At 44.6% G+C, this 17,731-nt stretch overlaps 1 protein-coding gene across 3 annotated transcripts in view; it reads left to right on the top strand.

Moving 5' to 3' along the window:
* Positions 1–17,731, top strand: part of KCNIP1 (potassium voltage-gated channel interacting protein 1) — a 365,574-nt gene that overhangs the window by 68,030 nt on the left and 279,813 nt on the right. For 2 of the 3 annotated variants that reach the window (XM_075056634.1, XM_075056631.1), the window contains exon 1: positions 1,286–1,446. The exons of the other annotated variant lie outside the window; for it this stretch is intronic. Coding sequence is in view for 1 of the 2 variants with exons in the window: in XM_075056631.1 (XP_074912732.1) it covers positions 1,386–1,446 (61 nt within the window). In the remaining variant the exon portion in view is untranslated. Of the gene's footprint in view, positions 1–1,285; positions 1,447–17,731 lie in introns of those variants that run through there. 3 annotated transcript variants of the gene reach the window in all.

Below are 17,731 nucleotides of genomic sequence, written 5' to 3' on the forward strand. Positions count from 1 at the left end.
AGGGATGCAAATACACTTGTGAATGAAAGACAGCATTGCTGGCAGCGTGTGAGCAGAAGGTAACACAGGGCTTTAACCTCCAGGGACACTGATGCTGTGCAGCTTCTGATCCTGGGGGCTCTGGGATCTGCGTTTGATGAAATCTTTACTGCAAAGTTAGAGGAAAGCTGGGGAAACCTGTTGAGACAAGGTGCTTTGGTCTCTGGTGTAGGAATGAATTTCTTTAGACAAGTATTTAGACAAGTATAAAGTATTTGCACAGATGCTGCCTTAATCTCAGTCACCGTGTGCAAATAGCAAATTAATTCTGGTTCTGACAGCTGCCTAGGTATATTTAACTCTTTCTGTACTTGAGCACTTGCTATTTCACCTTCTGAGAAAACATAAGATGATGCATAGCTGATTTTTTGAAATATGACAGAACTGAAGAAAATGCTGGGAATTGTCCTACCTCCTCCGAGCCACTGGATGTTTGCACAATTTAGCTTCAATGGTTTGTTGTTTTAACATCCTTAAAAAGGATATGGGCATACATACTTGGCAGAAAAATAAGTTGTTAGCAACTGTCTTGCTTCTAGTGCATGAGAAAGTATGCGAAGGAAAAGGCTTGTAGTGAAATTTTCTGTTTTCCCCTGTTGCGCTTACTTATTTTCCCCTGACTTTTCTGTTTGAGAAGACTGTTAGAGATTGCTGCTTCCTACCTTTCTGTCAGACTCTTAATTAGCAGGAGCACGCAGTCCGCGCAGCTGGGGCTTTGATGCCTTGCTCACTACCGTTTCCCACTCAGAAGATTTCCATTCATTCCGAATTGGTACCCAGCCCAAAGCCCTGGCTTCCCCCCTGAGACCCTCAGCATGTCTACAGGACTCCAGTTTAGTATTCACTGGAAGAGATGCACTGATGCTCCCTCACTAGACCTACAGGCTGCTGGTTGGAGCCATAAGGGAACGGGAGGAAGAATTAGCCTGTGTGTTTATGTGGCTGTGCTCCAGTAAATATTTTGATGCATCTGCTGCCAGCTCTGGTCTGAGGGAATCTACCTAGCATTTAAATTTTGATGGGGAGCTGTTTTGAATAATAACAGTGCAGCCGGCTGTGAGTCAGTGCATGTGTGTTGACTTAAAAAAAAAAAAAAAAACCCTCAAAGCTTAACGCTTGCTGAACGCTGAGCTGCAGTGCTTTGCTTTTTCCCTCCTCCTTTCTTCTTTTCTTTCTTCTCTTGACTTCCTCTGTTTTGTTTTGTTCTTGGGGGCATTTCACATAGATTTTGTTCACTGGCGGTGGGGGGGTGGGGTGAGAAGAATAAAAAAAAAACAAAAAAACAAAAACCAAAAAACCCACAGCCAAAATAAATCCTCCCCAAAAACTCACAAGTAGCTTTTGCAATGGGTGCTGTAATGGGTACGTTCTCTTCTCTACAAACGAAACAAAGAAGACCATCAAAAGGTAAGACCTCCTGTTTTGCTTTTCCTGTCCCTTCTGTATATTTGCTAGAAGAGAAATTTATATTAGGAAGGGAGGAGAAAATGAACATGTGCCACTTGCAAGTAACCCAGCAATGTTTATGTGAGGTGTAATTTGCAGAGGAGAGTGGGATGCACGGTGGTGGAGGAAACGTGTGGGCATGAGGAAATTGCTGTGGAGGGGCTTGGGGGTGAAAAGCATCTGAAATACTGTAATCCTTCGTACAGGCATGTATGAGAAACTCAGTGACTCCATATGCAGAGCACTTGCAGAAAAGACCTGTTTATTTCCAAATCCCGTGTTGTATAAACCTATTGAGGAGGGAATAAGATTCAGATACACAGCAAATTCTTCCCAATACCTTGTGGTTTCTGTCTGAGAAAGTATTGTTAGAGTCAGTGTTGCATATTCAGTAATCCAGCACTAAGTGTGCAGTACTAATGATGTGTGTTTTATAAAGATTATCAAGAGGGGGAAAAAATTAGGGTGTTTCATAAAAAAGGAGAGGAGGAGAAGCTCATGAAAAATGAGCAAGTAAGCCGCAATTCCAGGGATTTTAATCCTTAAATCTATAAATACTGGCTGTGAAATGCTGATTTTTTCAGGTCTGGTTTGTGTAGTGTTTGCCTGAGCTTTGCTCAATTTCCTTCAGGCTCAATTCAAAAATTCCAGGGTGCTGGTGAGCAGAAAGTTAAAAGCACTGTCAGGGGCATGTCCATACCATACAGAATGAGTATTGTTTAGAAAACAGAAAGAAAGACTCTGTAACTTCAGCAAGTGTTTCTGCTGTTTGGAAATATTCCCTGCCAGAACCTCTGCATTTAACAGTCTGTCAGTATTTCTAGGTTAGGTCTCTATTTCCACTGGATCTGTTGCTCAGTTCATATCTGTACTTTTGAATTGCAGGTTGGTATGGATTTTCTAGCAATTTAAATTAAAAATTGTCTTGGGAAATATCAAACATCAAGTAATCACTCTCAGGAGAAATGGGGGAGGGCTGTGCAGGGGATTGGATTGTGGCAAGTTTGTGAGCAAGTGTAAAATTCTGTTTTCCTGGTACAAGACGGGTAGGGTAGAATAAAATTTTACATTGAAGTGTGTGTACATGGTTTACAATTTACCTTTCTGTGCTGCTATAATGCAACCATAATTGTACAGTCATCTGGAATGTTTATGATATTATTTATAATGCAAGCATAACTGTATGATTGTCTAAGCACCGAGTCACACCTGAAGCTGTGAGAGTTGTGTTTAGGTGCTGTGAAGTACATGAGAGCTGAACACAGTGTGCTGCCATGGTGGCTGCTGTGACACCAAGGGCTGTCTTATCCACCTGCCAGAAACCTGGGAGCTGGATCTGGTTTCCACTAAACGTAGATAATTTTTGGCTGAATGTGTCTGTTCTCTACTACTTTGTTGTCTTGTGATTGGCTGAACTCTCTGGTGGGTGGAAGAAATTGCTTTTTGTTGGAGTTCACGAGCAGTAAAAATCCAGCACCTGGTCACACATTTGAACATTTACAGTGGGATTCAATCTTGTTGATGCCTGCTGGCAGCGGTTGTTCAGCTATATTTATCAAAACTTGTGTTCCCAGAGCTATCTCCTCTTGGCTCTGATGTGTTATCCATGTGGTGTTGCTGGTTAGTAGGGCACCCAGTTGGAGACAGCAAGTTGGAAGAAATTCCTTTGTTTTTCTTGGCTATTTTCAAAGCCAGTACAGAATTTCACACCTTTTAGTCACTATTTACCTGGCAGGAAAGAGCATTACACAACAACGCGCTGCTGGTTTCGGCTGACTTCAGTCAGTTGCAGATGTTCCTCAAGACCGATGCCCAGAGGATCCCCCAGATCTCCAAAAGGAAGTCACAGCAGCATGTTTGCCGCGCGTGCCTCTGAGCTGGTAGGTGTGTTTTACACTGACTGTGAATGCTTCACCTTGTCAGCAATGAAACACACTAATATGTGCTGGGCTTGTATACAATCTGAAGTTATTCTTTGTCTGTGAGCTAAATAGTTAGTAGAAGTCAAAAATCACTACATGATGGATCCCTTAGTGTTGCCCACCTGTTCCTTCAGCATTTCCTCCAGCCCCAGGCCATCCTGCCTGGTGGCCTCCGCTAGACCCTGCTCTGGTGTATCCACGTCTATCTTGTACTGGGGAGCCCAAAACTGGCCACGGCACTCTGGATGTGCTCACGCAAGTGCTGAGCAGAGGGGAAGGATCACTCGTCCCAGTGCTGGCTGCATGGTTGTTGATGCAGCCTGCTGTGCGGGTTGCCTTTTCTGCCAGAGGGCACCTTGCCAACGATGCCTGGGTGTAACTGCTCCGTTTGATGTTGTTGTGTCTATCTTTTATTGAGTAAAGTGTTTATTATCTATTTTATTATTAGATTATAATCTACTATTATTTATTATATTTATCTTTGTGTTTATTTGAATATTTCAGGATTTATGTAGGCGTTAAATACTGCTGCTAAAACAAAGGCTTGAAGAAATAGTTGTAATAGGGCTAGATCCACCCCTCTGCAAATACACTGTCATCTTGGTAAATATATGCTCTTCCAAGTAGTTTGAAGACAATTTATGTAGCCTTTTCTAGCTAAGCAGCTCACTCGTGTATCTGAAGCTACTTATCTTTGGTGTAATAAATGAGAAGCAAAAACCATGCATGTATATTGTTTTAAGAATAGGTAAAATAAAGAGGTCATGTCTAAGGTGAGGAGTTTCCAGAGCTTGGTTAATACCAGTAAGCACGTGGTGGATCCTGGCACGGTGGGCTCAAGTGGCCCATGCTGAATCCTTCCAGGTCTAGTGTAGGACATGGCTCCGCTTCCACTGCTCCCCCTCACACCCTGCTCGTGGCTGGGTCTGGGGCGCTGGCAGTGGGACTGGTGGCTGGTTCAGTTATTCCAGCTGAGAGCAGCAATGCTCGAGGATATATTGTAGTGCTGTTCAAGAGTACAAGATTTAATTCCTTGTTTTAATGAAAATGGGGAGCCTGAATCAATAAAGGAAAGAGTAGCACAGAAATTGCCTTAAAGTTGAGAGCAGTGGTCCATCAAGTGCAAGACCTTGTCTTTGGGAGTGGATAGTGTTGTGGGTTTGTAGAGGAGGAGATCATTCATTTGGCTTGAATGTGAAAACTTAATCCAATATAATTGGGCATTTTGTCTAGGCAGGTTATTAGCCACGTGCCCTGTCCTGCGGGATGAAGATTTCTACATCTTAGATTTACAATCCTATCAGTAAAGCTGGAGAAGCTTTCCCTGTTCACTGGAGTGTCCCTGGATAGTCTATGAGATTTGTGCCGTTTGCTTCAGTAGTGGCTCGGGGCATTTCCACAGATTATTTGTACATTTCATTAGAAATTATTTCCTCTGATCTCAATTGATGGCACTGTAACTTCATTCACTGTTGGGATTCTTCTTGTCTGCCTTTTCCAACATTCTGAGTTGCCCTAGTAAAAGATAATACCTCTTTCTACCACATTTGCTTTGCTTATATCTCAGACCAGCAAAGCTGTGCAGCGTTCCTGGGGTCCTAGTGGAGCCTGGCTGAGGTCCTGGGGGACAAGGCGACTGTGAGCCAGCAAGGGGTCCCCGCAGCAAAGGGGGACAGCAGCCTCCTGGGCTGCACTAGGCAGAGCATCTCCAGCACGTCGAGGGAGGTGATGCTGCTCTGCCCAGCACTGGTGAAACATCCACAGTGCTGTAGCTGGTGCTGGGCTCCCCAGTACAGGAGAGGTGGGGACTTACTGGACTGAGTCCACTGAGGCGCCACGAGGAATATTAAGCGATTGGAGCATCTGACATATGGGAAGAAGCTGAGAGAGCTGGGACTGTCCAGCCAGCGGCAGAGGAGGCTCAGGGGGATCTTACCAGAGCGTATAAATACCTGATGCAGGGAAGAAGAGGTGATGGAGCCAGGCTCTTCTCAGTGGTTCCCAGTGACAGGACAAGGGGCAATGCGCACAAATTGAAATACAAGAAATTCCACTTCAATATAAGAAAAACATTTTACTGTGAGGGTGACTGAACACTGGAACAGGCTGCCCAGAGGGACTGTGGAGTCTCCATCCCTGGAGATACTCAAAACCCCACTGGTCACAGTCCTGAGCAACCTGCTGTGGTTAACCCTGCCTTGAGGAGAAGATAGGACAAGACAATCTTCTGAGGTCCCTTCCAACCTCACCCACCCTCTGGCTCTGGGATTATGGTCACTTTAAAAACCCTAAAGATGTAAGGACTTGAGGGTACTGGGAACAGGAAGAAACACTAAGAGCTCAGTATGGACCAAATGCCAACAAAGCTGGGAGGAGTGCTTGGTCCTCTCTTAGTACATGAGCAGTTAGCGCTTAGATACAAGATTAAGATGGGCTTGAGAATTTTCAGTTGCTTGTATATCCTCCAGCAAACATAAGCAATAAAACAATAAATGAGTTAGGGAAAAAGAAATCAAAACCACAACAACACTAAAAGGCAGAGGGCCAGCACAGCAGATAATGCACACACAAATACATCTCTGGTTTCAACTAGCTGCAGAAATAGAGTTTTTCATGTGTTTTTTACAGTCTGCAGCCAATCATTACCAAATTCGTGGCTAGAATCAGCCATTTCCATATTTGTCATGGAAACGTTCGGATTAGCAGATTGCTAAAGCAGGGGGAATTTCTTGTTTTGACTGCTTTCCATACCTCTGTGGTAGTGTGCAGTGGGGATGGTTACACTGCCATTTGTGGGCAAATTCAGTTACAGTAGAAAAGGAAAATCAAGGAATAAGGGATAAGCTACGTTTGCTCTTTCGTGTTTTGCCCCCCGCACAGTGGAAGTGAAATAAAACTCAAATATTTCTCAATACCCGAATCTTGTTGGCCTTAGAGCTTCAGGCCCCAGCTCTTACCCTGACTGCACTAGCAGAAAGCAGCACCACTTTCAGTTGGGAATCTGCATCTGTTGAATGTGAGTAACTGTATTTTGATCCAAGACGACTCAAACTTCAACTATCAAGGGGAGCCTGGCACAGTTGTTTAATTTTGCAAGAGCTAACAGCAGGAATTCACTTTATTTAAAATATCAGTTGGGCCATTTTTATAGTGATTAATTTCTAGACTGTTTTGAGGGAAAGTTTGCTTTGAAATGACTTATTGTCCAAAAGCATCATATTTTGTGTCTGACCAGCTGGATTTTCAAGTGTTTTACCAGGAAACCAATCAACATTGCTTGACTCGTCAGTCTTCACAAGAGTATCAGACTGACCTGAGCTCCTAAGATTGCTGGTCATGGCTGTGCCCTTTCAGTTCCCTGTGCTACAACAATCTGCTTCTCCACTTAAAAGAAGAAAAAGTAGTTCAATAGTGTTTCAAGGAATCGGTCCTGTTCAGCCCTAGATCTACAGCTGCAGAATGGAGGTGATGGATTTGGGCAGTTGAGCTGCCCTGGTATTTACTTTGCCCAGTACGTACCATTACAAAATAACTCTTGTAAGCTGTTTACCAGGGCTTTATTCTCAATAGGTCTTTGAAATTCATCCGGGAGGAGTAACAGACTTGCATTTACCCCTCAGAAATCTGTTCATGTTTGGCAGAAAGAAAAGGTTTGAAAGTTGCCCTTCTGTTGCTTCTGCTCCTCAAAGAAACTTGACAGCTGTCACTGTTGTGAATGAATGTGTGTGTCCTAAAGACTCTGACCATACAACCCTGTGTCCTGGAGAGATGTTAATGGAGAGAAGATCTCAGTTCCCCACCCGTTTTCCTTCTAGAGCAGGGAGAGCATCCATCCCCCTGCTCGGAGACGTGAGCCTACAGGTGCTTGAGTGAATGGAAGAAATGGCTGATTTCGTTTCTCCTGGCTGTGCCCGAGAGCCAATACACGGCACTGACTTCTCATTTTCTCTCCCTAGTTTTTTCTGATCATCACCTGATACAGTCTAGCAGGTCAGGTATGTGGTCAGCTGCCTGCGCTGAAAACTGAGGGTCTGACAGGCAGTTTTTTCCAGGAAATTGTCTTTGTAATGGCTGTACGGAACAGCACTCAGCAACAAAACTGTTTGATGTAAGCACTCCATCAGAAGCAATTTGGAAAAATTGTGATGACCAATAAGTGTTCCTCAGAATATGCCACTTTGGGTGAAACACTTTGTTTCTCCAAAGCGCAAAGAGGTGCGTGGGAGGCTGCTTGGTGTCGTGGTACCAAACATCCCAGCTCCATGGCTGGGACGTGCCTGCAATGGGTGGCACAGAGGCACGAGAGCTGTTTGCACCCTGCTTCCCGGTGTCCTCAGCAACCCTGTGCCAGAGCTCGCATGGATGTGGGTTTGCTTAGAGGTGGGTAGAACTTACGAACTTGTGGCTGCTTCCATTCCCCGCCTCCTCACCATTCAGCCCAAATTTCTTTAGCTCCTGTGCATTTACTAGCTCTAAATTTCTTCCCTTGCCTCTTGCTTTATTTCCTGCTTGCTTCCCTATAAATACAACTGGCAGTGAGGCAGAGTGATCTCAAATACCTGGTCTTAAGAGTGGAAAGCACTGATTAAATTAAAATAAGCTATGTGTGTCCCTGAGTGCTTCCCACAGGCATACAGTACCTGCCTGAAATGCTGTAGTCAGACCCAGCTTGGAGGTTTGGAATAAATTAAAATGGATGGAGGAAAGTAGATTACATAGTGTGTTATATGTTATGTTGCATTAGCATACGTGTGTGCTTATTTCCTGCCCTTGAGTATGGGTACTATGTGCCACTCAAAGTGTAGCACATCCATGCAGAGCCATGAAATCCCACTACAAAAGAGGTGATTAGAGACTTCAGTTTTGCATGCTAGTAGGCTGCAGTGCTTTGTTTCTTTTTGCTCCACAGTAATCCAAAAGGGTAAAACAGAAGATATTTTCCAACTTTTAACTTCCAGTCTTGGTAATCTTCCAACTTTTATCGTCATCAGCTCGTCCAGTGTCTATTACTGGGTATTTGATGTCTGGAATGGGCACTAGGAAGAACTTGGATTTTTGCAATTGAAAATATTTAACACTGTAGATGTGAAAAGCTTGGAACTTAATACTTAACAGAGGTTTTGGCCAATTCCCAGCTTTACAGTTGTTAATGTCACCGAATATGTAAATAGGAGTCAGTTAGGGTTATACAAATCTTTTAAGGAAAAACTTATCTATAAAAAAGCAGACCAACGTCAACCAAAGCAAGTTATAAACTCATGCTGATTTTGGTCAAATGGGGGGGGAGGAATAAAAATGTTTTCTTTCTCTACTTATAAACCTACAATCAAAATGTTTATTTTGGTATTTATTTAAGCTTTATTAAAAACCTTGAATATTTACAAATTTTTCAAAAATTAAGTGTTTTGGGTTTTTAGCTGAAATATTTCATTAATCAAAATTGATATTGTCGTTATTCACTAAAACTTTCCAAACACTTCATTGGCTTGTAATATTATTGTAGTTTTAGAACCAAATAGAGAAGTGTGACTGCTAAAGTATTTCCTCCATTGCAGCGTGGGACAGACCTGGACGGGTCTTTATGTCAAGTTGTCAAGTGCTGTGTTTCTTATTCAAAATCATTACTCAGAGAGCGTAATGGCACAGTGATGCAGAAAGTTTGGGTACCTGCTTAGGGTCTCTGAGTCATGTTGCTGCTCACACCATGGCTATTTGCAAGGTAAGAAACTTCTGCATTTTTCTCAAAGAGGTGTCTCCCAGCAGGTGCAGGATGCTCTAGGTACTCCATATCCTCCCCTGCAGTAAGGTACCAAAATGCATGGCAGGGGTCTTACCCAACTGGGAAATGCGGGTTAGAGCTATATGGTACCACAGCAGCATTTCTAACCAAAATATATTGAGGGCTCCAAGCAAGGTATTTAGGTTTTCCCCTTTTATTGTTTCTGAGATGCCAGAAGGAAGGGGAATAACTTATTGCAAGATGGATTGTACTTAGCAAATCAAAAATGGTTAAAAGTGTAAACTGCATCCACATTTTCAAAATAAGTGAGTCAAAAATTAAGGAAGCCATGCCCAGATATCTCCATTCTGTGTTCGTGGCCATCACAGTGGGGCGATGTCTTTGGTTTGGACTGAAAACTGTACAGATAGTGGTCAGTTAATTTCTGTGTTCATGAAAATGGGGAGGTAACTCATGCTGGCACTGATGGGGATAGGGAGGCTGTGATGGGGCTAGTCTGAGGAGTCCAAACAAACCACAGGAGAAATGAGGCAAAGTTCACAGGCAGTAAGCGTGGCTGGCGGGGAGGCAGGGAAGGACTGTGTGCCAGCGGACAGACGCAGGACAGCAGAGCTGCCCGGGAGGCTGAACTCAAACCTGCGGGGCAGGCTGAGGGAGGCAGCCCAAGGCAGCAGGGGAGCTGGCCTGGCCTGGCCATGGTGTGGGGACGTTTTAAGGAAGACACGAACTGGGTAACAGAGCCATCCTTTCCTGGCAGAGCTCTGCTACATCTGTTTGGCTTTCCTCAATCCAAACATTACTTGCTTGACATATTCAACAGCCGCAGCTCTTCACACACACCAGTGTTTGCTTATCTCTTGCTCTACAAAAACCCTCTTCCCTCAGGCTCATTCTGTGGGTGGCTAGTTGGGAAGTGCCCAGAATTTCCATAGATGGCCACAGCTACGGTCTCTAAAAGCCAATGGGTAGGCACAGGACATTTTATATTGTGGCTGAGAACAGCTACTGGAGAACATGATTGTGAGGATACATGTTGTGCTGCTGGAGGCAGGTTTCTAGGAAACCCAAGAGATGCCTGCATCGTTCTGCTGAAGGGTACTTAGTGGAAAGGGAGAGTGTGACCTCGGAGGCGGGGAGCCGAATTACAGCATGCCAGAGATCAGTACTGAACATCAGGGGCTTTTAGTGCTCTGACAAGATAAATGTTTCTGCTTGTCAAATTTATATGCAGGAAAATATGGATGAAACGAGCCATGTTCACAAGATTGTAGCCAGTTAGGCAGAGCATAGTTTCAGAAGCGGAGCTTGAATGTTTTGACAATTCTAACTTTGCCTGCCTGCAGCTCGGGGCGGAGCACCCAGGTATTTTTTCCCAGGCTGCTGTTGCTTTCTTCTAGTGAGCGATGCTACACAGCAGCCCCATAGAATTTTTGATTATCAGCTGAAACCTCAGGCAAGGACCCTGATTTACCACATCAAACTGCGTGAGCTGAGGCTTGCTCTCTGTAGGGTACGCACACAGCCCTGTGAAGGATAATGTTAGCTCCCCGGCTGCAAGATGTTGGGAGCCAGCACAGCATTTTGGAGGAAGGGCAATTTCCCTTAGGAAAGCTGTTTCATCATGTGCAGGTGAAGTCCATGATGCAGCAGGGAGCATTGGCACCCCTTTGCACTCTTAATTCTCACAGTTCAAGGGACTTGAGCAGTGCTGTCTGAACTGGGAGCAGCACATGAGAAGAAAAAAATGTGGAGCAGGAAACTTTTGTGTTAGTGCAGAGAGGATTGCTGTCTGCTAATCCTAATAAGCCAGTGTAATTGAATTGGCACACTAGTTTACATGCTGCTCTGGGAGAGTCAGACGTGACCCCAAACTGATACTAGCACCCCAGGAACTGAAAGTATGTCCTTGTATGGATCTGAATCCCTGTAACATGGTGTTTATTTTTATCTAATATTTTAACATGTGAGCTGATATAAGGTCTAGTTTGCAGTCCTGTGCATACAGAATTAGCCAGGCTGTAGGCAACTAGACAGAGCTGCATTAGGGCATGATGAAAATCCTGCCTGGGTGGACATTTGTACGTACTGAACGATGGGCAAAGGCAAGCGTGTGCAGTTCTGCAAAGGAAATCTGGTCCCACAAGGTCCATTCCTGTTCATGTAGGCAGCAACTGGACCCGCAGGCAGAGCAGGTTTGGTGCTGGGACAGAAAGCCAACCAGACACTGATCTTTCAGCAAAGTGCCTTTCATTTCCAGGGCTTTAAGGCATCAAAAGGAGCTATTTACAACAGCAATTTGGCATCCTCTACTTGGCAGGAGTTGAGGACAGTACAGCTGAGCTACTGCCCTATCATTTCTAATCACCTTCGCGATGGAGCACTTGGTTGCATGTGGCTCACCGCAGCCCTCCAGGAAAGTATGCTGTCAAACAAAGGGAATTTTCTGATCAGGCATTTTCTGGGTAGTGCTATCAGCTTACAGCCCTTTACATGGCCACATTTGCATTTTTTTTTAGCTGATGCTGCCTTTTCTTTTTCCTCTGTCCTGACTATTGATGGAGGTAAAGTACTTGCAGTTCAAAAGTTCATGTGGTGCAGGAAATCAGAGCGCTCTGTGTGCTTTCCACGGGCGCTGGTTGTTGCTGCTGTTCAGCAACGCACAAGAGGGAACACAGCAATGTGCCATTTTGAGTGTCACCCACAGCCCAATTCAGATCTCGGTGAATGGTGTGTAAGTTAAATGCGGGGCCGTATCTGTTGGAGCAAATGTACTCTCATGTTGTGTGTACTACTGGTTTGTAAAACCTATAAAGCAAATTAGTGGTTAGACTAAAAGTTTGGTCCAAACCTGAAACTTTCCTTTACCCTGTGGAGGTTGTGAGATGTTTTGGAAACGCTGGACACTCTCCGACTTTGAATTAATTTTGTCATGTCTCTTTGCATTGTTTATTTTTAGCAAAACTGTGTCCCCTTAGAACTGTTGCCTGGAAATTATTGATAGTGGGGAATTAGCTGGTGAATGTTCTTAACCTCCATCCGTATCAAAACCAGACAGAGTTGTTAGAAGCTGCTGGGGTGTGAAGTTAGCAACCCAATGCCGTGATCCCCACACTGACTCTGACTTCTCAGGCTCTGATCACTCAGAAAACACAAAGCCCTCCCCTCTTCTGCCTCAGCTGCTTCTCCTTCACCCCGCTGTGCTACTGCTTTCGCCTCGCTTTCCGCTCTGGCTCCAGCAGTGCCGGAGCGGAGGCCAAGCTAATGGCCCTGGCAGAGCTGGGAAGCGCAGGTGCAGCTTTGCTTCTCTGCTTTAGTATTGCATCTGGCATTTCTGAGGGACATGCTCCCACCTGGAGACCAGTGCCCTAAAATGCTTGGTACAGTTTATGGTCAAGCCCTGTATTTTCAGTTAATATGCCTGAATTGCATGTGTAAAAATAGGTAAACAAATATACGTGAATACTAGAGGCATGTGCATACCTGATAATGTTTTCCAGCAGCAAGAATGTTTCAAACTCCGTTGAATTCCTGAAAGAACAAAAGGCAAGGAGGAAGCCTTTGATCATCTCCTTGTGTTTCTGCGAAGAGGTGCTTCCCTGCAGAAGCCTGCCCAGATCATGCTCATTTACTTAATGGGTGTGTTTCTGTCCTGTTAGCCATGAACATAAAGCAATCTGTTTAAAGAGCTTAGTTTCCCTGTAAATTAAACTCCTGAGGCAGGATGAGGTGGGGACAATGCTGTACGAGATCTGATTCCATCTGTGCTTTCCCTGTGACCTGGTGCAAGGCGCTGGGTCTGTGTCTCCACCGCACCCGCTGCTCTGAATTTGCCGGTCTGCAGTTCCAGAATGGGATGCTGCCAAGCCGCAGAGCGTCAGCACCCTTGGTCATCCGCACCAGCTTGCTGTCCCTTTTTGTGTGATAACTGTTACAGCTGTAGAGTTTTGCCTAAGTTAATTGCTTGTCACTTGCCTGCTTGCTGTGATTTAGTTTTATTGTATTTTGTTAAGCATTATGAGATAGCTCCCAACCATGCGAGATTTAGGAGAGTGGGAGGTCAAAGCTAAGGTGTCATTATTCATGTTGTGAGTGCTGTTTTCCAGTGTCAGACAGCACAGAGACCACCCTGCGAGTACCACGCGAGGCAGACGTGCACGCGGGTTTGCTGCGGACGAGGCATTTGGCTCAGGAGCTCGCTGCGGCTGTTGCCAGTGGCGAAGGGCAAGGTTGACATTAAGCAGCTAGTCTGACACAGCATTTACCTCCAGAAGCTTTTCCCTGTGGAGCAACACTCCTGTTTCAGTCAGCTAGTAGTCACTGATGTTATGTGGCAGCGATAGGATGGCTGGAATAACAAAGGCCACTTTTGAAGACCATGTCCCAGAGTCACTGTCTTCTGTAGCGTCACCACCACCTGCTTTGCTTTCTGCAAGCAACTAGTAGATTTGATGTTGTAGATTCTTTCAGGGCTGCGCTTTGAGAGGCTGACAGTGCTGTGGACAGGCTTACGTGATGCTGAGATAGCTACAGGCGTAGGTCTCTTTGCAACGTGGGAGGGGAAATGTTTGTTCCCTGTCTGTCTCATGATGGGAGTTATGACTCTTTCCAACAGTTCAGGAGAGTTCATTTCCTCTGCACCTCTTGGGTTTAGGAGCTCTTTTGCTGGATATGCAGACAGAAGAGAAGGAACCAGTTTTATCCTTTGCGGTTGAAGGAGCTCAGGACAGCATGGTGGTTCTTGTAATACTGGCAGATTAAGCACCATTGCAGTGCAACAGATTGGTCGTCTCCCATCACTACCTCTCAGGTGTGATGAGGGCCTGCACTTTTCTGTACCAGATCTGGAGGAACAAGTGAGGTGTCTTGCAGGGTGGGTAAGAGAGGCTCCCACAGCACGCTGAATAGCTGGAGGAGGTGCCTCTTGCACAGGAGAAGGGATTTCTTGCAGTGATGTTTTGAAATCAGGTATCGTTGTGGACAGTGGAGGTAGGACACCAGTGAGAACATTTGTGGTCTTCAACAAGTGGGAATGTTTGAGTGTGTCCTTTGTGTGGTGTGGGAACGGACAGAGAAAGCTGGGAACCTGCAGAGCCAGGCTGGGACATGTGTGCGTGGAAATCAGCATCACCTTTCTGAGATCTCTCTTGTCATTTACCATTAAATATTGTACAGAGTGAACAGAACTCAGCAGTAACTGCTCAAATCCATATGTTTTAAATTCTCTGTGCATTTTGAAAAGTGTCCTTATTCCAATTCAGGGCAAGGTACCCTTAGTCAAGTTGGCAGTTACCTCAAGCTAAGTGAAAGGATGAACTAATGTACATTTTCTATTTTCCTCCTGTTTCTCTGATTTTCTGAGTCTGATCTTTCAGTAAATAGCATTTTGGATTTTAACCTGTTTGCTGCTGTGAAAGGTGGTGTGAAGGAACCTGCAGTGGGGAGAGAGCAGCAGACAGAGAGAGATGGAGGTGTTCGTGTTTGTGCTGCAAAAAACAGCAGAGTATGACTTAAATTCTAACAAAGTTAATATTAAGATGGTTTCTAGGTCTGGTTCCCAGAGAACAACCCATTTGATAACCGAATATTTCTTGTACTAGTAAAAGAGCCTCAAACTGATTTGCATTTCATGGTCCACATAAATGTGGAGATGCTGCCAAAATTGTCTCTTTTCCTCCTCTGTTTTCATTGTAGGCATTCCAGAAAATGGAGCAAAATGCTTTTCCCTGCTGTTTGGTTCTTCGTTTCATGCATATGCATTTCTGGGACACGCACTCCTGGAGCATGCAGCCGAGTGCACGTGCCTGGAGTCTCTGCAGGCTTGTGTAGCTTTGAAGCAGAGAACCTAAAGCATAAGTAAGATATTTGCAGAATTAAAGAGAATTTAGAGGAACAACAGTAGAGATTTTAAATTCCTGTAAATAAGTTCAGTTTCAAAACCAGAGATAAGTATTCACCTGTTTTCTGCTTCCATCTTAGAGATGTTTATTAGACTGCAGTAGGAAAGGAGATATTTGCACAATGAAACTGCTTACAAATGTGAGGAAGATCACTTGTGTTTCTGTTTTCTGTTGATGTTCACTGTAATGCAGTTTGCTGTTGACATCATATTACAGAAGGGATTTATCGGCGAACAGTTTTGGATGCTAAACCTGCTGACACATGGCAGTGTAGGGGAACACTGTAAATAAGTTGGATAGCTTTATTTTTGCAGCACTCTAATTAGTCACCCTTAACACCTCCACAAAATAGTCATGCGGATTTGTAAAATCCAGCCCCCCAAACCTCCTTGTTTCCCAGCTGAAACATATGGAAGATTCTCAATTTGAACACCTCAAGGTGGCATGTGTCTTGCTTTCCCTGAGCCTTACCTTTTAAACTCCAGCAAGTGTAGGAAAAATTGTTAGCCTGCCTTTTAAAGCATCCTCTGAGTCTAGGAGAAAAGTTTGAAGGCATGAACTAATTGCCCAGGACCTTATCAAGTCTTGTCGAGGTTGATTCAGCCTCGTAAGTTTGGGGCTGGCTCTCCCGCTGATGCAGCTCTCTTCAGTGAGTCCCTTCCCAATTATTCTGGAGTTGCACACTTTGATATTGCAGGTGGGCAGAAAGAAGATTAACATACAGGTTAATTTACAGGCTTTTGCTCCCCTTGGTACCAATAACCTACTTAAAGGCGTGGAAGCAAAGTCTCAGTCTACAGCTTCCTCCAAGACTTTGCAGAGGGCTGGGAAGGGCTTTTATCTTGCCACCTCCTTGGGAGCAGGCCTGCGGTGCAGGGGGGTGGCTGCAGCCCCTTCCCAGCAGTCTGTCCTCCTGCTGCTCCCTCCCCATAGCCCACCGCGCAGGGGCTGCTCAGCACCCACCAAGGGCTCTCCTGGGCATGGGGCACTTGCCTTGAAAAGCAGTGTCCCGTTCCCCGTTGGTCAGCCAGAATTGCCGTATACCACCACTATCGCTTAGGGATGTGTAGGAAACACAGCGCCCTTATTTAGCAGCCAGCTTGGAAATATATTTACATTTCAAGCAATGGAAACCCTCTTTTGCTCAAGGAGGGTGAGTGGGGCCCCATGCATCTGATTTTATAGGGATGTTGTTGCAACAACAGTAGATGGAAAGCAAGGAAGAGTCTTGTATAACAAGAAGTGGTGTGCTCGTTGTTCTCTGGGTAGAAATGTATTTTGTTTAAGAGCTTCCCCTCTAGCAGTCTCCACAAGTTCCTTTAAAGCCAAATAGGACGTGTCTTTCTGTGCAAGGGTGGCAGGCAGAAGTAGGACAGGGTTTTGTCCTTTTGAACTATTAATACAGATCACAAAAATGTACCAAAAGATAGGGAAACTTTTAAAGATACGATGAAACTTTGGAGATAATTTATTTTTTATTACAGCTAATATTGTGTTTGGTGTAAAACACAAAGCATGTTTTGATATATTCCTTCCCTGGTGGAAAAGAGGGCAGAAAGGAGAATCCAAATTTGCTCTCGATTAAAACCTCTTGAACCCTATATGTCTTCTTTCCCTGAAAGGTACTGTTCAAAAAGACATTTTTCATTTCTAAAGCCCAATGAAAAAAGAAAGTGTGGCCAGCCCAACTGAGCACACGCTGCTACTGTCTTCTGAAGGAGTTCTAGCAAGTGTGTGGGATGATAAATCACCCAACATCAGCCTTGGCGCCTGTGCAGCATTGAAGAGGAATACAGCTTCACTCTGATGTATCCATTTTCTCCCGCATGAGGCAGAAATCATCATACCAGCTATTTTAAAAGAGCTTCTGCATGTACAATGTCTATATGATTTACAGAATTATTTAAATACCTGTAGATACCAGCTCTCCAAGGAATTTTGTCTGTTGTGACTCATCTTATATTGTAAATTTATCTGTCATTGTCGTCTTTCACTGAAGGATCCACAAAACTTAAAATATTTTCAGTAATTAATTGTAAATATTAGCTCTATTGTCAGCAGCAACAGTTTAGGTTGTTTTATTGTAGGAAAGTGGGAGGGAGCCACTGTTTTGGCAAGTGACAAGCAAATAGTATATCATTAAAAGCCAAGTGATTAAATCCAGTAGCAGTAGATATTCAGAGTGAAGTTCAGCGGTGAGTTTCTAGCTGGTGAAGGCAGCTGTGCTGCATGCCTATGTGAAATGCAGATTAGTGTTCCTCAGAGAAACCTTTGAACTTGACCTCGTGGATTCACCAAGACCCCTGGAAACCGGAGGGGTTTGGTGCTGCCTGCTTTTCCAAAGCATGTGGCAAGTTTTTCTAGAGGGTAGATTTTTCAGTAGATTTCCTGCAGTAGCCTGTAGAGGTTTAGCAATTGCCCAGGCAAATTGCATTAAAGAAAAAAAGTCATTAAACCACTGAACAAAATCTATTTCAAACTCATCCAGTATCTAACCATCTTCTGCAAGAGGACACTGACAGGGCTCCTGCCCTGCCTCTTTGTACGCACCCACGTCTCCTCTCGCAGCTCACAACCCTGCTCTTCTCTCACTTGCCCTCCACAGGATCTGTGCCACTTTATTACCGACTGTGCTCGTCCAGCCTCTAGTTGCAGGCTTTGGCAAAACTGGGCTGCAGTTTGCTATA

Source organism: Buteo buteo, chromosome 24 (genome assembly GCF_964188355.1).
Source record: "Buteo buteo chromosome 24, bButBut1.hap1.1, whole genome shotgun sequence".
In the NCBI taxonomy this organism is placed as follows: domain Eukaryota; kingdom Metazoa; phylum Chordata; class Aves; order Accipitriformes; family Accipitridae; genus Buteo; species Buteo buteo.